The sequence below is a fragment of the Heterocephalus glaber genome, unplaced genomic scaffold, assembly GCF_053883595.1.
Source record: "Heterocephalus glaber isolate CG9 unplaced genomic scaffold, H.glaber_assembly_v1.0 deba00001497, whole genome shotgun sequence".
Classification (NCBI taxonomy): Eukaryota; Metazoa; Chordata; class Mammalia; order Rodentia; family Bathyergidae; genus Heterocephalus; species Heterocephalus glaber.
In genome coordinates this window covers 65,370,192-65,395,504 of record NW_028258320.1, presented here as the reverse complement: position 1 = coordinate 65,395,504, position 25,313 = coordinate 65,370,192, and the positions used below count along the sequence as shown (strand labels likewise).

The window sequence follows — 25,313 nt, the reverse complement described above, 5'->3', positions numbered from 1 at the left end:
GCAATTTTTAATCTAAAGCTTTTTTTTTTTCTTTTTTCAAGTTTGGTCTGTTTCCTTCCAAACACAGGCATGAAAGCTAACGAACAGCCTGCCTTCTCGCTGGCTCTCTAGCCCTGAGCCCCGTGGCTGCACCCATCTGCACACAATCTTGAGGTGGAGGACCCAGGAGCCTGGGGTGCTTTGGGGAAAAGAACCTACTGTAAGGGAATCTGGTGTCCAGTTTGCTGGGCAGACTTCTCCATGGGTTTCCACAAACTGGAATGCCTTCACCAAGCGGAGGGTCTCTTCCACGCTTCGGCCCACGGGGAGATCGTTGACACTCAGATGCTTGATGACACCATTGGGGTCGATTATGAAGAGACCTCTGCATCAGGATTCATCCACATTAGTACCTCACAGTGCCAGAATTAACAGTCCAAGCTCTACTCTTTTGTCTTTCATTTTCCTTTTAATAAAACATTTATTAAACGTGGCTGTATGCTTCAAATTGGGGTTTTCATTGTTGTACAAAAAGCTTCTCATCTCTTATTAATGACAGATGCCTTCATAATGGCAGGACTGGACTAGGCCATCATGGAAAACATACAGTGTGGTCCCATTTGCAAATTCATAATAGTGTCCTGAATGTCATACACAGTATCTGAAAGCCATAGAACTAGAGGGTGTGAAGGCTTCTTTACTTCTTAGTGACAAAGATGTATTTCCTCTACATCCAATATGTATTAAATGAATGGATGCTTGGGTGAGTGTGGGGGGGGATCCCATGGGAAAAGATGCAGGAAGCATATTCGGTCCTAAGTCTACTGGAGTTCATCACTCTTGACCCTTGACAGTCCATCTTAAAAGAATGCAGGGACTCCAAGTGTTAATCATGCAGGGAAAAAGCAAGTTGAAGAACACTCAAGGCAAAACAGGACTTCTTCTCCCTAAGCCTGGCATCTGGGGGTCTGGCCCCCACTTTTTCTTTTCTTTTTTTTGCAGTATTGGGCATTGAACCCAGGGAGTGCTGAGCTATACCCCAAGCCTCTCCTCCCACTTTTTTTTTTAAGACAGGGTCTTACTAAATTGCCCAGCCTGACCTCAAACATGCAGTTCTCCCACCTCATCCTCCCAAGCAGCTGGGGTTACATGCATGCAGCACCATGCCTGATTGGAGGCCTAGGCTTTGAGGCTGAGGTGGCCCTGCTGTCTGCTCCTACAAGGGGAGTCGGGAAGCAGAGGCAGAGCTGGGAGTGAGCTGGAGACCAACTGCCGGCCTGGCCACTCTCTCTGGTTAACCCCAACTCTGAAAATGGCAGGGGGAACTGAACATCAACCAGACCCCATCAGGAACAGAACCTGAAGGAAGAGCGGCCTGCACTCTTTCTCCTGCCGCTGCCAACTCTGAGGGAGTGGGGCTGTGCTTCAGTCAAGGAAGATGGTGTCTCAAGGGCATAAAAGCCTGCCGCTCCAAGGGCCGCCCAGCACTAAGACCTCAGAAAACTGGGAGTGCCTCAAGGTGGGGCCCTCTCTCCCTGCCTGAGGTCAAGTCCTGCTTCCCCCATTTCTGTTCTCAGTCGACTTCAAGATGCAGCTCTGCGGCCTCATTCCTGTCCCTCCCGGGAAAGCTGCTGGAGACTGACAGCCCTTCACACCCAGAAGAAACTGCAACAGTTTATCCACAGAGTGAGTGACAGTGAGAAGACATTATTCTGGAACAGAACAAACTCCAGCTGCCGCTCCTGTTTAGTCCTCATCACCAACCTGGTAAGTACTCTTCATATCAGTTATGGGAAACTGGGGCTCAGAGAGGTAAACAACCGCCCAAAGTCACACAGCTATTAAGTAATAGAGTTCAAAAGAAAAAAAAAATCACACCCAAGTCTGACTGATTTCAGGGCTTGTAGGAGACTGCCACCAGTCTGGGGCACAGCTGCTTACCTTGGGAGACCCTCCCCTAAGCAATCTGATGCCAGGACAGGCCCCTGAGGAAGGGGCCCAAGAGGCAGACAGAATGGAGCAGTGTGACTATCAAGACACGGACACCCTTCTCTAGGAAGAGACCCAGCTGGTCAGCTGAGCACACACATTTGGCCCTCCCTCCCTTTTTCTTTTTTTGTGGTACAGGGGATTAAACACAGGGCATTCCCACTGAGTTACAGCCTCAGTCCTTTTTTTAAATTTTCTTTTTGGTACCGGGGATCAAACTTGGGTCCTTATGCTTTCGAGGCAGGCGATGGAACCACTGAACTAAATCGCCAGCCCCTCTTTTTTATTTTTTATGTTGAGACAGGGTCTTGGTAAGTTGCCCAGGCTGAGCTCAAACTTGGCATCTGGCCTCAGGCTCCCAGAGTTACAGGCATGGACGACCAGGCCAGGCTTGGCCATTTCTGAAAATCTGCCAACCCTTCAGAAGGCATTTCATCTGAGCTTATGCAGACTGAAATTAGGGATTTTTTTGTTTTTAAAATGTTTTACCAAGACAGGTATGGTGGCCCATGCCTGTATTCCCAGCACCTGTGAAGCTGAGGCTGGAGGATCACTGCAAGTTTGAGGGCAGCTGGGCTACACAATGAGCTCAAGGCCAGCCTGGACTACATAGCAAGTTCCTGTCAGTCAGTCAGTCAATCAATCAATCAATCAATCATTTAATCAATAAATGTTTTACCAAAACAAACAAATTTTTAAAAATTTAAAAGGACAAAATAAATAGAAAAACAACACTAGCGACCAAAAAAGTGCTTTACCAAGGTCTATACATATCCTGAAGAACTAGCATAAGATCTGGCTCTTACCTGAGTGCAATACCAGGACCTTCCAACAGCACACCATAGTCCCGGGAAATTTGTTTAGTTAAATCTGACAAAAGCGCTATGTTCATGTGGCCCAAACCACCGCTCTATAAAAAATGCAAACATGACTAATTATCTGCACTGCTTTCACAATTTTTGGGGGGGGGGGCACCAGGGATCAAACTCAGGACCTTGCTGGGCAAGTACTCTACCACTGAGTTGCACACCAAACCCTTTTTCTTTTAGCAGTGCTAGGGGTTGAACCCAGGTCCTCATGCATGCTAGAGAACCCCTTTACATCCCCAGGCCCTTTTTAAAAAAATCTGAGACAGGGTTTTGCTAAATTGCTCAAATTGGCCTTGAACTTTCCATCCTACTGCCACAGACTCCTGAGTGGTGGCTGGGATTACAGTCTGCACAAGCCAATCTGGCAACATTCTTAACCATGTTACAATGTTTGAGACCAATAATACTGGTAACATGGTAAGAGTAACTGAACACAAGTGAATTCTTCCTGTTAACTCACTTCTTCCCTGTAACCATTTTGGAGTAGACACTAATACCACAGCACCCCCCCACCCCCCCCACCCCCCACCCCCCGCGCGCACTTAAAAGTTAAGTATTTTTCTTCAGGTCACAGCTAGAAAGGTGCAGAGGCAGGATTTGAACCCAGTGGATGCTTTAGATAATTTTTTTTTGAGACAGGGTCTCACTATATCATTCAGGCTGGCCCTGAACTATGTAACCCAGGCTGCCCTTGAACTTGCAGTGATCCTCCTGCCTCATTTTTTTTCTAATTCTTGCTGGTCACAGAACAATGCCTCAGTGAAGCATGACTTTTTTTTTTTGGTACTGGTGATCGAATTCGGGTTCTTGCGCTTGCGCAGCAGGTGGCGAAACCACTGAGCTAAATCCCCGCCCATTTTTTTCTAATTCTTTAAAGCATTCTTTGAAGACTAAATTCTTTTTTTTGGTACCAGGGATCGAACTCGGGTCCTTGCGCTTTCGAGGCAGGTGGCGGAACCACTGAGCTAAATCCCCGGCCCTGAAGACTAAATTCTCAAACAAAAATGGAAGAGTAATAAACACTGAATAAGTCTATATCGATAGTCCTACAGGACTGCTAGAAGTTTTGACTTTTTTCCAAGCAAATTTCTAGACAATACCAATCACACAGAATTGTTAAATCATGTCCCACAAGCCACCCAGATGCATGGGATCTACAGAGTGCAGTGCTAGGGGAGGCGATGGATGCCAGTTGTCCCTTGCTCTGCTGAGCCCATCTCCTCTATGGATAGTGCAAGGCAGTGGGCAGTAAATATGCATGTAATGTTAAGAGAAATACAGAGTTTAACAGACTTTGCCAGTAGGTAAGGAACTACAAATAGTTCATTTCGAACTGGCCATGTTTTGACAACTTCTAGCGATCATTTCTACTACATAGTAAGCATGGATGGAAGGGTGGGAGGGGACTGATGGGGAAACGGGTCCCTGCTGGTCAGTGGGTACAAAGTTATAGTTCAATAGGAGGAATGAGTTCTGGTGTTCTATTGCACAGCAAGGTGACCACAGTTACTATACTGTGTATTTCAAACTAACTAGAAGAAAGGATTATAAATGTCCTCCCCACCACAGAATACTAAACACTGGAGGTGATGGATATGTTCATCGGCCTGATTTGATCATTCCATAATATATACATACCCCATAAATACATATCGCACATTTTTATTGTGTATGACATGTGATTTGCTAACCAAAATAAACTTTAGAAAAGAGCAGAAGTGCAAGGGAAGGCGGATGGTGGCATACCTTCCTTGGTGTGTTGATCCAGGCAAGATGGGTAAAGTGGGAATCCACTGAAACCGCAACAACTTCACAGTTCACATCGTGAAACTCATTAGCTTTGTCACTAAAAGCAACAATTTCTGTGGGACACACAAAGGTGCTTGAAAAAAAGAAGCAGGGAGTCTGATCACAATATAGAAAGAGGAACTTAAAATGAGAACAATACATCACCTAAGAACTCATCTTATCATCCTTACTTTTCTTGTTTTTCGCCAGTCTAGTGAAGCCTTCAGAGACAGCGTTGTGAACACTGCTCCAAAGCACACGAGATCCAGCCACAGTAAAACTCTACCCTACCTTAATCCGCAGGTGAATAGGGTTAGACAGAGCCACCATGACTAAAGATTGGTGGCTGTGCAAGAGAAAGGAGATGAGGCTCTCTGCCTCTAGCCCTGTGGGCTCTGCCTCACCTCAGCCTCTGCCAGTAAGATGACATCACTAGGTGCTTCGCTTCAATGCGGGGCCCTAGAACTATGAGCCAAAGTGAACCTCCTTTCATTGAAAAAGAAGAGTCCCTCGAAAGGCATGCTTCCCCCAATTAAGTTTGGATTTTGTGCATCAGCTTCGAAGGGGTCAGAGAGAACCCAGCCCTTCCCTAGAATTTTTCAGTGTGGATCTGTGCTTGCTGTCAGAATGACATGAAAGCACCATAGAAATGACACTTACAAGTCCAAAGGATAGAAGAAAAGCACCAAATATTTGCCCCTAAAGTCTTCAAGGCTTAGCTCTTTGAATTCTCCATCGACAACAGCTGTGCCCTTAAAGGAGGGCGCGTCCTGGGTGACAGCAGGAGCACGGCACGAGGAGCCTGGAACAAACCCGCACCGCAAGTGGGTCACATCATTCACAGCTTCAAGCACCCATTCATTTTATTTAAACTTCTCATAGATTTAGATAATTCACAATATAAATTATTCCTAGCAGAAATCAATGAAAAGATTCAATTCAACTATACATCTTAGGAACAGTAAGGCAGGAAGATCCCAAGTTCAAGCACAACTTGGGCAATTTAGTGACTTAGCAATATCTTTTCTCAAAATAAAAATAAATACAAAGGGCTAGAGATGTAGCTCAGTGCAAAGGTTCTGGGGTCAATCCCCAATATTGCAAAAAAAATTTTTAAAGAAGAACAAAACACTCCAAAAGGAACAGTAATTTTTCTTTCCACAATTCTAAATTATACACAAATTTAATTCAAAGGCTATGGAAAAAATTTAAGAAAAGAACAAAAAGAAAGAAAAACAAAAATTAAAAAAAGTGCTAAAGTAGCACACCTGTAATCCCAGCACTTGGGAGGTCGAAGTAGGAAGACTGCTATGAGTTCAGGGCCAGCCTGGGCTACATACTGAGTTTAAGGCTTGGACTACATAGTGAGATCTGTCTCAAAAAAACAAAAATAAAAACAACAAAAAAGAAATGCTATGGAAACTAGAAAGAGGAAGACAACGAGAGTAAGGATGCAGTGACGATGGGATTAAGGAATACATTAGATTTGGACATGATTTTTTTTTTTTTTTTTGAGACAGGGTCTCACTATGGAGTTCAGGCTGGCCTTGAACTCACTATGTAGCCCAGGCTGGCTTCAAACTCATGGCGATCCTCCTGCCTCAGCCTCCCAAGTGCTGAGATTACAGATGTGCAATACCACACCCAGCTGGAGATGGATTTTAAATATGATAAGATTTTGTCAGGTCTACATGGGATAGGGCAAACAGAATAGAGGAAAGGCAGGAAGAGTGGCTGGAGGAAGGCACACGGTGCCTAGCTTGATTGTAACGGGGTCAAAGGATGTGGGGGGAAGAGGGCAGGGCACACACCAAGAGAGGCCCAGGGCAGGCCACGCAGGCCCTTCAGTATCAGGCAGCTGAGTCTGGTCTTCATGGGAGAGATTACAGGGAGTCAGGGGAGGATGGGGGCGGGTGGGGCACAGAGGAGACAGCTGTTTTCAGGAAGATTGGTCTGGAAGGAGAGTAAGACTCATTAAGTGGTGATTTCCATTATCTCAGTGAGAGGGACTGAGGTATGGCAGAGAGAATAGGAAAAAAATGTAAAAACTGGAGAGGAGAGCTGGGGACGCAGCTCAGTGGGACAGCACACACCTAGCATGCATGAGGCCGTGAATTCAATCCCCAGCAAAACCAACAGACAAAACCCAATTGGAGAGGGCCTGCTTGCTTCTACTTAGAATGAAGACAAAGGAGACCCAGTGCCAAACTGCTAGAACCATCATGACAGACACGAGCGGAGCACCCCCTCAGTACTGGAAATGTTTTTAGAATTTCACAATTTTAAAGAATATTTCACCAAGAAACCCTCTAGCATACTCCCTTAAACCATATGCATTAAACACAGTACATGCTTTTCAAATGTAAGGCAAATCTAAAAGGTATTTAAGCACCACTGGTTATCTGAGGTTGATCTTGGCAAAGCTGCAGCCTAGAAAACCGAGTGGAAAGGCTAAGCTTGTTCTGATCACCAAGGAGCCACTGGACCGATCTGGTGATTGGCTCCCTGAAGGCAGTCCACCATTCACAGCCCTTCACACACCAAAGGCCCTGAAGGCACCTGAGTTCATCCCTCACCCTCAGGACCCTCAACGTGAAGGAGTAACCCTCTGGCAACCAACACAGAAATCTGACATAGACAAGACCATTTGCCCCAACAATTCTCGGCCTCGGCTGCACAACAGAATTACCCAGTGAGGTTTTAATTTTTTCCCCTTTAACACAGTATACATTTGCAATACATAATAAATGCATTCACTGTAAGAAATTGGTACATACACATTATCACATCTTGATCCTTTTTACTTCCGCTTCTTCTCTACTTCCTCTCATCTTCCCCCATCCCCATATCCCTTTAAAAAACACTGAAATCCTTGTCTCATCCCAGAGACAGACTTTTGTCTGGAGGTGAGATTGGAGTAGCTATGTTTCTGTTTGTTTATCTATTTGTCTGTCTTTTTATTCTTCAGTGGTTTTTCTTTTCTTTTTTGTGGTACTGGGGATTGAAGCCAGGGCTTTCACACTGAGCTACAACCCCAGCCCTTTTTTATTTACATTTTTTGTTTTTGAGACAGTTTCACTAAGTCGCTCAGTTAGCCAGGCTGAGCTCAAATTCATGATCTTCTTGCCCCAGCCGCCTAGAGCACTGGAGTTTTAGGTGTGTACTGAGTTGTAATTCTTTAGATATCTTAGATAATAATCCCTTTGTTAAATACATATTCTATGAGTATTTTCTCCTAGGCTATAGCTTGTCTATTCATTTTCTTTTTCATGTTTTCCAATGGGTAGATCTTAAAATTTCGATAAGGTCAACTGATTACCATCTGGAGACAATTCCCCATGGAGCTGGAATTTCTACACATCCTCCTGCTGTTTTTAAAAGCTCTGAGGTGAGTTTAATGTATAGCCAGGGTTCAGAGCTACGGTCCTACCCGGTGACGATGAATTATGTTCCCTTTCCTCGAGTCCAATGAAGGCTAACACTTACTGGTGCTGAAGGTGAACGTGGCTTGAGGAGACCCTGACCACGGGATCTTTGTCAAGCATGTTCTTCTAGAAGCAAGAGGTCCAAGGGCTGCAGAGGCAGAAATGCCCCGAGAAATTGTGCCTACATGTCGAGCAACCTGGAAAGGAAATACTTTATATGAGGAAGGGTAACTGTAGGCTGGCCCTGCTGAAAGGGCATTGTGACAATGGTGGCCTCAGCTATCCCTGTCCCTGTGAACCAAATACCAAACCCACCAACTCCAAGAGCATGGATTGAGTCCTCATGCTCTCAACATTCGCTTCTGCTTCTTTCTCTTGGAGTACTGCAAAGCAGAGGGGAACTGTAAAACTACAGACCCAAGAACCAAAAACTCTGTGCTCTTAGTAGTTACACAGAGGGTTAAAAAGTCAGGGAGTCTTTGTCAGGCCCCGAGTGTCTGAGCCCTTTCCCTGCATTATCTGCTGTGTGCATTTTACCATGTCAAGGTTTTCCTCAGAAAAGACAAGGCCCTTCCAGCCCCACAGATAAGCAAACAAGTAGGGCAAAGTTCAGCCTCTGGAAAAGTTTGGACAGGGCTCAAGGGAAATGCTTGCTCAATTTTAATGTCCAGCATGACGCAGGAAGGAGAAAGGCCTGCTTTGAACCTTTCGATGAGAAAGGAGGGAAGGGTGGGTACCAAGAGGGCACTGGGCTGCGCCCTGAGGAAAGCAGGTAACGGTGGAGCAGGGCGAGGGGGTGGGAGGAGAAAGCGGCTTTTGTTACTGTAGCACTTTGTTTCCACCCAGCATTTAAGAGGGTGTCTTCTACAGCAACGCCTCTGTGCAGGTACCCATCACTCTTAACATCCTAAAGGAAGGAAAGTAAACCGAGGTGCAAAAAGTCACTTGTCCAAGGTCATAGAGTCGGTGACAGAAGGGGAACTAGGACGCCTCCCTCCAGCGCCAGGACCAGGTGCTTGGGTGCAGATGGGGCTGGGGACCCGCGACTCGGAGCACCAGGGGATTCGGGATGGACCTTGAGCGGGGGTGGGGGTAGGGGTGGGGGTGGGGGATGGGGGGACGGGCTGCGCACGCGCAGAGAGCCTTTCCCCGAGGGAGAAGACCCCTGGGTCTGTTAGCCGATGCCCCACTCCAAGAGGGCGATTGGGGCCCAGGAGAACGCACTCTTCTCTGGGAAGCAGTTCAGGAGCCACCGCAGTGTCTCTGTGCCTGTCCCCACCAGCAGCCACTCACCGAGGCCCGGAGCAACCTTCCCGCTGCAGCCGCCATCTTCCACGCACGCGGAGCCGCGGGGTGGGCGGGGCCTAGGGAGGGGCGGGGTCTCAGCGGGAGGGGCCGGGAGGAGCCTCCGCCTTGCTGCCTCTTGGGGACCCGAGGGGACGTTCAGCCGCCTGCCTTCGGAGTGACTGAATGCTTGTCTTCCTGGTTGTTGCCCCAACCTAAAAAGAATCAAGGCAGGCAGGAAAGTGGCTATTTATTCCTATATTTCTTGCGAATTTTTGTTCTTAAATTAGCCTTTTGTGGATTACTGCTTCTATTTTGTCTGTGAAAAGATCCTATGGGATCCTTTAAGATAGGATTTCCTATTTCGGCCTCAGGAAGAGCTTTTTGGCTTCTGCATGAAATTGAATTAAATTTTTTTTTTCTGGTTTTGAGGATTGAACCCAGGGCCTTCACACTGAGCTACATCCCCAGTCCTTTATTTTTTAAATTTTTATTTTGAGACAGCCTCTCAATCGCTAAACTGCTCAGGCTGGATTTGAACTTGCAATCCTCCTGCCTGAGCCTCCCAGAGTGCTGGGCTTACAGATGTGCGCCACCACACCTGTCTGAAATTGAATTAATTAACTCAGCTTCAGTCAATTAATAAGCAAAGTGGCTCAGATACATCAAAGGCTTGTTTGTCTGAAAGCCTTTGGAATTGTGTGTATGTGAGGGGCTTTCATTTTGGCCTTTCTTCCCAAAACCGGGAGACTAGAGACAAATTTAAAAAATTCTTTTTGTCAATTAATAAAAAAGTGCTCAGTGGTGAACAAAGTACTTTGAAGTAGTACATCAATCATAGATTGAAAACCACACAGTGGCTTCATGATAAATGTGACAAATTGTAGTTTCTGAGTCTGTATTTTCCAAACACCCATCACCACATTACAAACTTAGTTTCTCAAATCTGCATATCACCTGAGTATCATTTACTATTTACTTTAAGCTAACTCACTTGTAAAAAATTTAAATAGGGCCGGGGATCTAGCTCAGTGGTTTTGCTGCCTGCTGCGCAAGCTCAAGGACTCGAGTTCCATCCCCAGTACCAAATAAATTAATTAATTAATTTAAATAACCCAGGAGTGGTACTATACACCTGTAACCGCGCTACTCAGGAGCCTGAGATGGGAGGATTTCAAGCCTAAGGCCAGTTTGAGCAATTTAGCAAGACTGTCTCAAAATAAAAAAATCAATGTGGGGGGCAGGGATTATAGCTCAGTGGTTCCGCCGCCTGCCTCACAAGGACCCGAGTTCGATCCCCGGTACCAAAAAAAAAAAAAAAAAATCAAAGGGGGATAGGGGTGTAGCTTAGTGGTGCAGCACTGCTTAGTTCAACCATAGTACCCCCCCCACACACACATCCATGCATGCACACAGAAAGCAAATTAATTTATTTGAAGGAAAATATTAAATTACTTAAATGGAAAAACCGTATACAACTCACTACAAATAGAAAGTAATTTAAAATAAATGTATTACAACAAAATGTTATAAAGTTGCAGCCTGACACAGTTGTCTGCTGAAAGTCTGAACTTTTTGTTAAAAAGGGAGAATAATAGAGGTGGTCAGAGATCTGGTACCCTCACATAAACCCTGCTTGTTGATATAATCAGGATAAAAGAGATTTAAAAAGACAACAACCTTCTCATGGGCTGGGGTGTAGCTCACTTGCGTTGTATGCACAAGGTCCTGGGTGTGATCCCCAGTGCACGCACGTGCGCGCACACACACACACAAAACCCCCTCACCTTTCTCATCTTGAGATTTGATGTTATTCATTTTTACTCCCTACTCCCCTAGCAGTATATTCCCTAAATCTGTCTCAGGTACCATCAAACGCCACCCTAGGTACTTGCCCCCTGCTTTGGAAAGAACTGCCTTAGGCAAAAGGGGACATGTTTTCAACCATTTTCCCTCAGTATGTACCTTATGCTTAACTTGTGTTTATTATGTATGTGTTGAGCAAATGATTAAAAATAAAGGGCATCATGCAGTTGGAGCACAAAATCATGGTGTAGTCTATAATAGAATGTTATCCGGCCATAAAAAGGAATGAAATACAGGTAAATACTAGAACAGAGTGACCTTGAAAACATTTGTAAATGAAAAAAGCCCGGCAGGAAAGGTAGTTTCTGACAGTTATTTGTGGCGTTTTTTGTTTTTTGAGACAGGGTCTCACTATGTAGTTCAGGCTGGCCTTGAACTCACCACTGTAGTCCAGGCTGGCCTTGAACTCACAGCAATCATCCTCCTTCAGCCTCCTGAGTGCTGGGATTACAGCCATGCACCACTATGCCCAGCTCTGACAGTTATATAAGGTGTCATATTCAGTCATTTGTTACTTCCTTTCTTTGACATTTATTCAGTGACTGTTAAGTAGGAAACATAGTTAGGCAGCAGGGGAGACCACAGGGATGAGTAAGACATGCAAGCCCTTCCTTTAAAACAGCTTCTGGGCTCTTACGACCAGCCAGTCATGCATACAAGAACGTGGAATAGAAGACAGACCAACTTGAGAAGTACAGACTGCTCTAAGAAGGATGTTTTAAACTGTTTGGATCCAATCTTGGCAAAATCTATCAACTACCACTTTCACTCCCCATGGAAGGTGCATAAATTGGCACAGCGTTTCTGGAAAGCATTTTGGCAATATGCTCCAAAGCTGAAAGAAATTGGACATGGTGTGGACACCTGTGATCTGAACACTCTGGGGGCAAATGCAAGAAGATGACAAGTTCAAGCCCAACCTGGGCAATGTATCAACTTGGTGACATCTTGTCTCAAAGTAAAATAAAGGGCTGAGAATGTAGCTTAGTGTGAAGATACTGGGCTCAATTCCCAGTGCCATGAAAAAAAAATCATAAAAATTCTCACAATTCTCATAGACATTTCCCTTCTAAAAATATATCTTAAAGGGCTGGGGATTTAGCTCAGTGGTTCTGCCACCTGCCTCTCAAGCGCAAGGTCCCGAGTTTGATCCCTGGTAACCCCCCCAAATATATATCCTAAAGAAACAGATAAGAATGTATACAGGGCTGGAGATTTAGGTCAGTGGTTCCACTGGCTGCCTCGCAAGCACAAGGTCCTGAGTTTGATCCCTGGTACCAAAAAAAAAAAAAAAAAGAATGTACACAAAGACTTAGCTATAAGGATAGATAAAGATCACATTTATTGGTTATAATGTAAACATAACAACATAAATTTCCAACAGTAACAGATTGATTAAACCATGCCTGGGCAAAACAATTTTTTTTAAAAAAGAAAGACTTGGGATGTAGCTCAGTAAGAAGGCCCTGGGTTCAATCCCCAGTGTGAAAGATTGAAAGGAAGGAAGGAAGGAAGGAAGGAAGGAAAAAGAAAGAGAGAATTAGGTATTCAATTTTAAACTAGGATAGGTATAAGAGATCATCAAGTCAGGCATAGTGGCACATGCCTGTCATCCCAGCACTTGGGAGGCTGAGGAAGGAGGATCGGTGCAAGTTCAAGGCCAACCTCGGGTACATAGTAAGTTCAAGGTCAGCCTGAACTGCATAGCAAGACCCTGTCTCAAAAAAAGGAGATCCTGAAGAAACAAAACATGATTTTACACTTGATCTTAGCCAAAAGGCCGAGAAGCAATAAAAACGTGATTTTAAACACTAGTTGGAGGCAACAGTAGAAGATTTGTGATGTCACACAGGACTGACCACCAAGAGCGTGAGGTGGGTGGTTTCTGTCTTAGGTGTCCAGGGAGAGGGGTGTCACTGGGGATCAGTTTGTTTTCTTAAACTGTTTTTCAGTTTGTTTTTAGCTGGGTCATTAACCAGATTCGTCTGGATGGCTGGGCTAGGTGCTGGGGACAGCACTGTGAGCAAGACGAACACAGTCCTTCCCTGATGGGGCTGCTCTTCTAGGACCCTGACCAATCCCAGTACCCAGAGGAACTGCCATTGTCAATGTATGGTCAAAGAGCACAGCCAGGGCCAAGACGGAGGATGGAGGACACGGTCGTTAGGGGTGTCCTCTTGATGAGGGGGACAACAGAGCCAAGGCCTAGTAATGAGGAAGAGCCGGCCAGGTAGGAGTCTCACTCTAGAGATGTGGGTCCGAGGGATACCCGAGAGATGCCCGTGAGTCTGCTTTAGTCGATGCAGTTGTTATTTTTTTTTCCCATTAAGTTTATTGGTACATTTTAGGTACAAAATACAGTTACATTCATCATTGGGATCTTGTACCTTTACATGAGTATCTTGGTTCTTATTTTTTTCCTCTTCCCCGGCCCTCCCTTCACCCCCTCCACCCCTCCCTATTTGCAAAGACTTTGTTTCCATTTTTTTCCTTTTCTCATATTTTTTCTTTTCCCTTCTTTCCTTTCCCCTACCCCTCCCAATTCCCCTGCTCCTTTAGACTTTTTCTTCCTATTACACAATATCAATTATGCATTTTTTTTTGGATAAAATAATAAAATTTCTTCTCGTGAGCGGGTGGGAAAGCCAGAAACCAGTCTCATCAGTATCCACCACAATTATACATTTAAAAAATTACAATAGGAGACATACCACAGATTTTACAGAATTTAAAAGGATATAGAAAGCATATTACAAAAATCTTTTTTGAAATAAATTTGACAACTTCTAAGAAGTACCTTGGAAGACAAATTAATGAAACTAACTCTGGAGGAAATATAAAATTTGAATAGCACCTATTAAAGAAAGTATATTCCTAGCTTGAAAACCTACCTATATGACAACAGCAGGCTCATATACATTTTAACTGATAAATTATATCAAACATTTAAAGCAGAAAAAAGAAGGAACACTTCTCCCCTCATTTTAGGAAATCAACATTGTGCTAATCCTAAAATTGGATAAAGATAATAGAAGAAAAAAGTATGAACATAGATAGAAATTTGTTTAAGAAAACAAACTGTTAGAAGTCAGATCTGGCAGGATGTAGAAAGTGGTTTTATTACAGGGATGGCAGTGTTGGTTCAGCCCTGGAAGATCCACCCCCAAAAGTCATCATTTTAACAGAGGAAAGGAAAAAGCCATATGATCCTGTCACTAGTTGGAGAAAGAGTATTGGACTAAATTCTACAGCTGTTCATGGTAAAAGCTATCAGGAGACTAGAAGTAGAACAGAACCTTCTCAACGGATCAAAGACATGTACTCCATACTTCCAGCGAGAATGCCTTCTATAAATGGAGAAGATACAGTGCTTTCTCCTTAAGGTGGGGAACAAGGGCAGATATGCTTACTCTTTATCTGTCCATTAAACTTTGAAACCTAGTCCCCATCAAAATAGTCTGGCAATAAAATGACACAACTAGGATAGGATTGGCATGGCAGAAGCAAAATCTTTATATGTAGATGAAATGATCATCTACAGAGAAAATACTAAGAAATCTCTAGGAGCCCCTAGAACTTGTACTTGAATTTAGCAGGATTAGAAAACACAAGGTATATATAAAAATTCAGGTCTGTATATACTTGCTATAAATGAAGAATTGGATATTGAAATTTAAAAGTTATGTGGGAGTACAAAGGACCTAGAAAAGTTAAAAACAAAAACAAAAAGTGTTGGAAGACGTTTAGTACCTAATTTTAAGACTTCCTCTAAAGCTACAGTAATCAAGGCAGTGTTGGTGTAAGGAAAGACATATAGATCATTTGAATAAAACAGAGAATCTAGAAATAGAACCACACATATATGGTCCACTGAGTTTTGAAAGATTATTTAACAGTAAAATTTTATAGAACATAAACTCAATTCAAGAGCAGAGGAAAAGACAGTGTTTTCAGCAAATGGCACTAGAACACCTGGTATCTGTATATAAAAAATTAACCTCAACCCTTTATTTCCATACATAAAAATAACTTGAAAGGATCTATGAACTTAAATATGAAAGACTAAAACTATAAAACTTTAAGAAGAAATTATAAGGGAAAATGTTTATGAATTTAGGGTAGGCAAGAATTTCCTAGGATATAAAAAACATGATGTATAAAAGAAAAAAATTGATGAGATTCCATCAAAATTTAGAACTTTAAATTACATCTTTAAGAAAATGAAAAGTAGAGGCTGAGGATTTAGCTCAGTGGTTCCACTGCCTGCCTCACAAGCACGAGGTCCCAAGTTCAATCCCCGGTACCAAAAAAAAAAAAGAAAGAAAATGAAAAGTAGTCCTTAAACAGACTATATTTATAATGCATATAACCTACGACCAGAATATATAAAGAACCCTTACATCTCATTAACAGACAACCCAATTAAAAAGTAGACACAAGAAGATGCAGCACAAGGAAGGTTGTGCAACACTAGAATCAGAAAAATACTAATCAGTACAATAACAAGATTGAATTATACACTCATTAGGGAGATGAAGTTAAAAGTTTTAAAAGAACAAATGTCATCTTAGGTGTGAACCAGTTAGAACTTTCTAAAACTGCTAATGTGAATGTAAAATGATAAAACCATTTTGGAAAACAATATAGAAATTTCTTGTATTACTGTTAAGAACCAATAGTCCTGTTCTTAAGTTTTTACTTGAGAGGAATGAAAACATATGTTCACAATAGATTTGTACACACAAGTTGAGGGTCCCTTATATGAAATTCTTGGGACCAGAGTGTTTCAGATTTTCGTTTGAAATCCACTTGATCTGCAAAGAGGATAGCTACTCCTGCTTTTCTTTTTTTTTTTCTGGGTTCCTGTCACATGGAGTATTGTTTTCCACCCTTTAACTTTCAGTCTATGATTTTATTTTTGAATTAAATGTGTTTCTTGTATGCAGCATATTGTTGGATCTTGCTTCTTGACCCATTCTGACAGTCTACTTCTTTTGACTGGTGAATTGAGATCATTAACATTGATGGTTATAACTCATACATACTGACTTATCATTGTCATGACTTTTTCTGTTTGTTGGATTCTCCCCCTTTGCACTTAATTTCTTGTCGCACCTGATGGATTCATTCTGCTGAGCTTCCTGGGCCTTGTGATCCTCGTTGTCTTTTCCTAGGATATTGTCTAAAATTTTTTGGAGTTCTGGCTTGGTATTCATGAAGTTCCTAAGGTGCTCTTTGTCATGAAAGTATCTCATTTCTTCATCAATTTTAAAAGATAATTTTGCAGGGTACATCAATCTAGGTTGGAGGCTGTTTTAGGGCTTGAAATACATCACTCCAAGCTCTTCTTGCCTTGAGGGTTTGCACTGGGAAGTCTGCTGTGATTCTGATGGGCTTTCCTTTGTATGTGATTTGTTTCTTTTCTCTCACTGCTTGTAGAATTTTGTTCTTCTGTTGGGTTTCTGGAATCTTAATAATTATATGCCTACGTGTAGATATTTTTTTGATCAAGGCTAGTTGGATTCCTATATGGCTCACTTATCTGTATGTCAAGTTCTTTTCCCCTGCTTGGGAATTTTTCTGCCATCACTTCTGTGAACAGCTTTTTATGTCATCTGTACTCTCTCCTGTTTCTTTTTCTTTTTTTTTTTTGGTACCGGGGATCAAACTTGGGTCCTTGCACTTGTGCAGCAGGCAGCGAAACCACTGAGCCAAATCCCCAGCCTCTCTTGTTTCTTCACTGACTCCAATCAATCTTATGCTATTCTTCTTTGCATCATCTAGCAGCTGCTGGATTGATTTTTTGTGGTCCCTTACAATTTTAAAGCAATTTTTCTTTTCCTGGTCCTAATTGCAATCTTGTCTTCTATATCTGAAATTCTGTCTTCACATTGGCTCATTCTGCTGCATAGACTTTCAATGGCGTTTTTAATCTCCTGGAAATCTGTTTACATCTGTTTTATGGATTCCATTTGTTTCCTATGTTGGGATTTCATTGTGTTCCTCAGCTCCTCTCTAGATTTATTAATCATGTCTTGCACTATGAGCACAATCTCTGCTGTTACCCGAGAAATTATTTCTGATTTCATTTTTTCCAGATCCTCTTTTTTGTTTTTTGGTACTGGGGATGGAACTTGGGACCTTGTGCTTGTGAGGCAGGCACCAGAACCACTGAGCTAAATCCTTGGCCCTCCAGATACTCTTTTGTTGCCAGTTCAGAGAGTCCAGGTGGTTGAGTATCAGAGTGTTCCATCTCCTTTCCCTTTGGGGTTGCTGTAGGTGATCTGGAAGTCTGTTTTTCTTTTTTGGTACCGGGGATCGAACTTGGGACCTTGCACTTTTGAGACAGGCAGCGGAACCACTGAGCTAAATCCCCAGCCCCTGGAAGTCTGGTTTTGAGATTTGTTTATGTGTCTTCTCATTTTGACGGGGGAGGGGGGGTGCTGCTGGTGCCTGCAAGGCTCACCTCCTGTGTGCTGGCGGGGGTGGTTTGGCAGCCCAGAAGCCTCCTCTTGTGCAATGGGAGCAGGTAGTTGTTATTGTTGGTGATGTTAATGTTTCCACTTTTAAAATATACCTCAGGCTGGGGGTGCAGCTCAGTGGTAGAGCACTAGGTGAGCATGGGCAAGGCCCTGGGTTCAATTCCCTGTATCGCAAAAACAAACAAATTAATTAATAATATAGTATGTTTGCATGATGGGGGTTACCTCAGCCTTTTTATTTGTTCCTTTGCACACTATCACTGAGCCCTACTCTAAGCCTTGTTGAGCACTAAGAGACCCCTGGAAGCTGTAAACATTGCATCCGGCCTGGGCTGAGGTGGTAGCGAATGAGGTGGAGAAGAAAGAACCTTTACCTGCTAGGGGGTTAGCAGGGGAAGAACTGTAGCGCGGGGAGATTTCTTTTCTTACCCTTGCTAGGTTTCTGACTGAGACTCCTCATAATAAAAACCAGATTAATACGAGAAAGGCATCCAAAGTATTTTAAATAAGTTTTACATGACACGGGAGCCTTCAGAAAAGAATATTCAGAGACATGGGTGAAGCTGTGTATGCTCCTGCTTTGGTCTGATGAAGAGAAGACAGAACCCGACCTGGTGGTGCATGTCGGTGATCCCCAGCATTCTGGGAGGCTGAGATAGGAAGATCAAAGTTTGAGCCCAGCCCGGTTAACTTAGCAGCTTTGTGAAGCCCTGCCTCTAAATAAAAAGTTAAAAAAGTGTCTGGGGATGTAGCTCAGTGGCACCATGCCTGCCGGGCAAGCACAAGGTCCTGAGTTCAACTCCCGGTACTGGAAAAAAAAAAAGGTAAAATGGGGGCTGGGGATGTAGCTCAGTGTGAAGGTTCAACTCTTAGTATTGCAAAAAGCAGGAGGGGGATGAGAGAGAGAGAGGAGAGAGAAAATGGGTGGACCGGAGGTTGACTGGACAAGGGATGTGATCTGATAGGAATAAACTGGGGGGCTGAGCAAGGCCTGTTTCTCAGGTTCTCTGTGCCCCTAAGCCTCCAGAGGTGAGGATGTTGCTGTACCTGGGTGTAGGGTGAGGACAAGCACCTCTAGAATGACGGTCTCCTTCAGAGAATTCCACTGCAGGGGAGAGGGGTGGGAGAAGCTCAGAGGGTGACTCCTGCGCTGTTGCTTTCCAAACGCCACGGTGGCAAATTTTGAAATAGGTGTCCTGATGGTGTTTCACCAGAACCAGGCTAGAGGGAAGAAGGCGAAGTTCAGTTCTGTGCTTGTTCAATTTCAGGTGGGTAAGAGACAGCACATGGAGATGCTTGTGCGCAGAGCACAGGCCTGGTACTGAGGCAGGTCTTTCTGTAAAGGGAGAGTTGCCAGGGGGTGGAGGCTGGGGAGGGCCCTACAGGCAGAGCACAGAGCATGTTCAGGGCAGTCAAACTGTTCTCTAGGATACTACAGTGGCGGATGCATGTTCTTATGCATTTGTCAAAACCACAGGAAGGGTAAAGTCAAGAGTGAATGTAAAGCACAGGCTTTGGAATAATGGCGCCGCAGGTAGACGTGTTCACTATGGAATAGACCGCTGTGCCATGGGAGTCCACATCGGGGAACATTGGGGTAGGAGACAGCTATGGCTGGACAGGCTTGGAGTGTGCCTGAAGCCTCATGTAGTGAAGTTTGATCCCCACTGTAGGCATCAGGAGGGTGGAAACTTAATTCACCTATGGCATTTAGATGCGGGGCCTTGGGAGAGACAAGGTCCTCAGGGTGAGGCCTCCAAGATCACATCCTGGTGTCTTTATTAGGAGAGGGAGAGAGACCAGACAGGCACACATAGCCTTGCAGGCTCCCTGCCTCTTGCCATGTGATGCCCTTGCCAGCTTGAGACTATGCCAACAAGAAGGCCATCACCACATGCAAGTCCTCAAACCCCCAGAACTGTGAGCTAAATAAACCTCTTCTTTATAATATACCCTGACTTAGGTATTCTGCTATAGTGATGAAAAATATTAACACAGGGTATATGAAAACTCTGTAATTTGCTTGATTTTTCTGTGAATCTAAAACTGCTCTAAAAACTATAAAGGCCTATTAAAAGAAGGATTAGGGAGTAGATAGCAAGGATGGGGGGGGAAAGGCTCAGAAGCGAGAAAGCCAATGTATGCTGAGAGTGGGCAGAGAAGGGAACTACACAGCACAAAGGAGCACGAACTGAGGGCCGACTGAGTGGCAGGAGCTTCTCAACAAGCTGCGACATGAGTGTTTCATTTGGTTTTGCTCTGAGCACTGGCACTGGGACCCAGGGCCTCCACATGCCAGGCAGGCTCCTACCGCTGAGCAACACCCCAGTCCTAGAGGTCCTCAGACTGTGAAAGGTGAACTCACAGTGGTTTGAAAGAGGACTCCTCAACTCCTCCCACTCCTCCAGTGCCTGCCTTTCAGGAGATTGATCTGCAGCAGCAGAATCCTGCAGGAGATGCTGGGGGCAAGGCTAGAGAGAGGCCTTTCCTAGGAGACAAGGCTCAGCTTTGAGACTGACCCCAGGAGACAGTGATGCTAGGACTTCTACTTAAGGGAAGGAAGGAGGGAAAGGGAGAAGGAAGGAGGGGAGCAAAGGAAGAAAGGGAGGAAGGAAGGAAGAAAAAGGAAGAGAAAGAAAGAAAGAAAGAAAGAAAGAAAGAAAGAAAGAAAGAAAGAAAGAAAGAAAGGCAGGCAAAAAAAATAGAGAATGCTTTTTGCTATGGAAAGAGGAAGAACTCAGCAAAACCCAGAGTGATGCTTCCTATCTCTCATTGTAGCCCTAGCAACCCGAAAGTTAACTTGTGGTTCCAGGGAGGTATCTTCCTAAGCATCATAAAAAGGAGTATATCTTTTCATTTGCCATCTCCTCTACTACGTTCAGATTTTTTTCTCCCAAACTGAGAAGGGAGAATTTCAGTTATTTTCTAGTCTTTTTGAAATGAAGACAAAGCCAATTCATCTTTTTATTTTATTCCCTTTTTTTTTGTACCAGGGATCAAACTTGGGTCCTTGCACTTGTGCAGCAGGCGGCAAAACCACTGAGCTAAATCCCCGGCCCCTTATTTATTTATTTATTTATTTATTTATTTATTTATTTTTGGTATTGGGGATCGAACTCCGGTCCTTGCGCTTGTGCAGCAGGTGGCGAACCCACTGAGCTAAATCCCTGGTCCGTTTATTTTGCTTTTTGAAACAAGGTCTTTCTATGTAGCTCAGGCTGGCCTTGAACTCACAGCAATGCTCCTGCCTCCACCTTCGAGTGCTGGGGTTACAGGCATGCACCACCATGCCAGGCTCATCTTTTTAGGACCAATTTGTGTCCTTGTTGTGACAGCTAGAGGAGACTGAATAAAAAAGATTTTTCCCACCAGAATGGGTGAACACTTAGGACACTTTGGCCATCATGCCAGCCACTGTTTATTTATTCAACAAACTGTTGGAGCCAGGGACCAGCCTAGCCCCTGGGGCTGGAGGTAAGTTATGTATGACATGGGCTCTGCCCTCAAGAAGTTCACAGTGTGGCTAAGATCCAGGCAAGGCAATAGAAACTTCCAGCTGCTCTAAAAGGGATGAGGAGAATATGAAAGACACGTGCACACTGCTCTCTAGGCACCCACGAGGGGTCTCTAATCTGATTGGTGGATGAAGAGGTGACTGGGGAACATTTGGCAGAACCACCACTCAATCCTTTGCAGGCTAATGTTGGTAATCAAAAACCAACTCTGGTAGCTGGGTGTGGCGGTGCATACCTGTGAGCCCGGCACTCTGGGAGCCTGAGGTAGGAGGATCGCAAGTTTGAGCCTTGGCTGGGCAATTTAGTGACTTAGAGAGACCCTGTCTCGGAGTAAAAAGATTTAAAAAGGGCCAGGGAGGACTAGGGATTTAGCTCAGTGGTTCTGCTGCCTGCCCTGCAAGCGCAATGACCCGAGTTCGATCCCTGGTACCAAAAAAAAAAAAAAAAATAATAATAATAATAAGGGCCACGGACATAGCCCAATGCAAAGGCCCTAGGCTCAATCCCCAGTACCAGAAAAAGAAGAAAAAAACCCCCAAAAAATCACAGTCCCTGGTGTGGAGGCACACACCTGTAATCCCAGGTACTTGGGAGGCCAAGACAGGAGGATTGCAAGTTCAAGACCAAACTGAACTTCTGTGCTTGGTATGAGGCATTTTAGCAAAACTTTGTCTCAAAGTAAAAAAGCCAGGTGTGGTGGTGCACATCTGTAATCCCAAGATTTGAGAGGCTGAGGTAGGAAGATTGCTGCAAGTTCAAGGCCAGCCTGAAGTACATAGCAAGACTTTGTCTAAAAAGACAAAAAAGCTGGAGTGAAACCTGGCTGCTGAATGATTGAGATCCATGCATGGAGATAAAGATTACAAAATGTCCTAATTTGATTTATACTGAAGGAAAAAGCAAAACAATATCTATATGGCAGTGCATTTTTATGATGGAAATTAAACCATATATTAAAAGGGAAATATTATGGGCTGGGGATTTAGCTTAGTGGTTTCACCGCCTGCTGCACAAGCGCAAGGAGCCAAGTTCGATCCCTGGTACCAAAAACAAAAAAACCAAAAAACAAAAAAAGGGAACTAGTAAAAACATCCAACAAAAGTTCACATAGTGGAAGTGCATTTTTTATCTGAAAAAAAGAAAAAAAATTCATTATATCAAGCTATTGCACACCCAATAAGTAGGAAACAGAAATCTACATTAACCTAAGAAATGGTCAAGTGTCTTTCTTTTTAATTTTAGCTGAAGTCTGTTTGAAGTAGATGGAGGTCTGAAATGTGGTTTACCACTATGGTCATCATTATTCCCCATAGTTAGATTTGGCGGGGTGTTGGGGATCAAACACGGGGTTTTGAATATGTTAGGCAAATGTGGTACCACCAAACTACCCATGGTTAGCTTAAAAAGGGAGAAAAAGTGTTACCAGGTGTAGAGGTACACTCCTGTAATCTCAGCTATTCAGAGGCTGATGTAGGAAGACTGTGGCTTCGAGGCCAGCCGGACAGTTTAGAGAGATCCTGTCTCAAAGTAAAAACCAGAGTTGGGAATGTATCTCAATGGTAAAGTGCTTGCCTAACGTGCATGAGGGCCTGGTTCAGTCCCCAGTATTGCAGGATACAAAGGAAAAAGAAAGCTGGGTGTCATGGTGCATGACTATAATCCCAACACTCGAGAGGCTGAGGCAGGAGGATTGCCACAAGTTCAAGCCCAGCCTGGGCTACATGGTGAGTTCAAGGCCAGCTTGAACTACATAACGGGACCCTGTCTCAAAAAAAAAAAAAAAAAGGAAGAGAAAGAAAAGGAGAAAGAAAAAGCAAGCAAGCAAGCAAAGAGAAGAGTTAAGTTTCCTGAGTAAGAGGGCAGCAAAGCAGCAGGACTCTTGCGGCAGACTGGGCCATGGTGGGCATGTGGGTTGTACCCATATCTCCTTGCCTTGCCTGCATGTGGTTCTAGCTTCCAGAAGAGACACCACATGATGTACCCTTGGTCTTCCCTCTTTTTCTCCACCCTTGTCCTCCTCCCCAACCCCAGCCCCTGGCTTCTCCCAGAAAGAGAAAAACCTCCAGAGATCAGTCCTCTCCTGATGAAGATATCTTTTTACAGTATTATGCAGCACAGCTTTTTGTTTGTTTTGTAGTACAGTAAGTCTCCGATTTAAAAATGAGTTCCGTTCCAGGAGAACGTAAGTTGGATTCATTTGTAAGTCCGGCAAAGTGAGTCTTATACACCTTTGACACAAACATATAATGATGCTGTTCCTGCATCCACACACTGAGAAGTTTCTCCATTTCCTCTAGCACTTTACCATTTTTTTTTTTGGGGGTACCAGGGATCGAACTCGGGTCTTTGCGCTTGCGAGGCAGGCGGAGGAACCACTGAGCTAAATCCCCGGCCCCACTTTTTTTTTTTTTTAAGATAGGGTCTTGCTATCTAGTTCAGGCAGGCCTTGAACTCACTATGTAGCCCAGACTGGTCTTGAATTCATGGTGATCCTCCTGCCTCAGCCTCCCAAGTGCTAGGATTCCAGGCGTGCACCACCATGCCTGGCTCGCCTTTTGGATATTGCTACTGACTTCGCTGCACAGCAGACCTCACATATTCCATGATCTTGTCCTTGTTCTTCAGAGTTGTGCCAATGGAGGTACAAGTTCCCTATGATGAGTGTTATCATCACGTATGTCTAAAATGTATCAATAAATGTTCTGCTATTAAAAAAAAGAATTGCCCCAATGGTTGAACAATTCATAAGAACGAGTGACATCTACCACCTTTTCATCTTTGTCCAGTCTCTCGATTATTTTCACTTTTGTTTCCATAGTTATTGCTTGTGCTTCCTAGCAGTCCCCTCCACATCACCACTGCTTTTCCTCCTGCTTCCAGACATCCTGGTCTCTGACTGAGCACTGCACTACTATGCACTACTGCACTGTACAGTGAACACACATAGCTGTGACAATGTCCAATACACACCTGAGCTACTTTCGTGATTTACTCTCATCTACAAATGTTCATAATGTAAGGTCCACTTGTACCTGTGAAAGTGCACAGTTCGAATGTTCTTAGGTTGGGGACTTACTGTATTGGGGATCGAACCCACGGCTTCCTGGATCTAAGGAAGCTACCACGGAGCTACCCACCAACCCTGGCAGCAAAGTTTATCTCCTCATTGTTACCAACTTCTCCATACAGGGGTAGGAAGTTGGCTTGATTTTCTATTAACTAAAAGCCCCTCAAAGTGTCTTCCCTAAACAAAAGGGCCTTCCTCTCCATTGGATGATCTTTTTCTCCATACCTACTGCAGTGAAAAAATAGTCGGGCTCAAGAGTTTACCCCTTTTACTCATCATTTCAAAAATACTGGTGCCTTGTCACAAAACATGCAACAGAAGGGCAGAACCTTACCGTTTTCAAAGCCTTCTGATGGCCTCTATCTTTCCACTCTGTAGACTACTGATGGAGAATCCCAAATCTTGTACAGGGAGACGCAGTTCTTCCTGCCCCCAAGGGCTCAAGATACTGGGGGAGAGATGGACAAGAGATTGTGCTGAAATTGAAGATGCTGTTCAGTTTTGTCCTTATCTTTGGCCCCTCCCAAGTGGGGCAAATGCATTGTTCCCTTAAAAATGGTTAATTTTCTTTTTTTTTGAGGAGTGATTCACTTGCTTTTCATAATGCTGGACAACCACCAGCTCTTCCTAGTCCCAAAACATTTTTATCACCCCCTCAAAAAGCCCCATACCCATTATGCAGTTTACTTCCCATTCTAACCACTCTAGTTCCTGATAACCATTAATCTATGCTTTTGTCTCTGTGGATTTTCTGGATATTTTTAAAAAATGGAACAGTACAATATCTGTCCTTTTGCAACTAGCTTTTATACTTAACAAAATGTTCTTGAGTTTCATCTACCTGCTAGCATGGATTATTACTTCATTCCTTTTTATGGCTGAATAATATTCCACTGTATGGCTATATAACATTTTGTTTATTAATTCGTTAATGACCATTTGGGTTATTTTCATTATTTGGCTATTGTAAATAGTGTTTCTATGAACATTTATGTATAAGTTTTTGTGGGGATGTACAGTTTTAATTGTCTTGGGTAGATAACTACAAA

At 43.8% G+C, this 25,313-nt stretch overlaps 2 protein-coding genes and 1 pseudogene across 4 annotated transcripts in view; 1 reads left to right on the top strand and 2 right to left on the bottom strand.

Annotated features, from left to right (window-relative positions):
* Window positions 1-472, top strand: part of Dennd10 (DENN domain containing 10) — a 34,723-nt gene extending 34,251 nt beyond the window's left edge. Inside the window, exon 10 of one of the 2 annotated variants that reach the window (XM_021253341.2) lies at window positions 68-472. The gene's annotated coding sequence lies outside the window, so the exon portion shown is untranslated. Of the gene's footprint in view, window positions 1-41 lie in introns of both variants that reach the window. The other variant, XM_021253342.2, reaches the window with a different exon arrangement.
* Prdx3 (peroxiredoxin 3) overlaps window positions 1-25,313 on the bottom strand; it is a 35,104-nt gene that overhangs the window by 1,277 nt on the left and 8,514 nt on the right. Inside the window, exons 2-8 of one of the 2 annotated variants that reach the window (XM_004838830.4) lie at window positions 24,599-24,712; window positions 9,344-9,549; window positions 8,112-8,247; window positions 5,286-5,427; window positions 4,584-4,719; window positions 2,775-2,878; window positions 199-364 (exon numbers count right to left, since the gene is read on the bottom strand). In XM_004838830.4, the coding sequence (XP_004838887.1) occupies window positions 199-364; window positions 2,775-2,878; window positions 4,584-4,719; window positions 5,286-5,427; window positions 8,112-8,247; window positions 9,344-9,379 (720 nt within the window). In that variant the 5' untranslated portion in view covers window positions 9,380-9,549; window positions 24,599-24,712. Of the gene's footprint in view, window positions 1-198; window positions 365-2,774; window positions 2,879-4,583; window positions 4,720-5,285; window positions 5,428-8,111; window positions 8,248-9,343; window positions 9,550-24,598; window positions 24,713-25,313 lie in introns of those variants that run through there. The other variant, XM_087185243.1, reaches the window with a different exon arrangement.
* Window positions 12,821-12,992, bottom strand: LOC147825733 (U2 spliceosomal RNA; annotated as a pseudogene).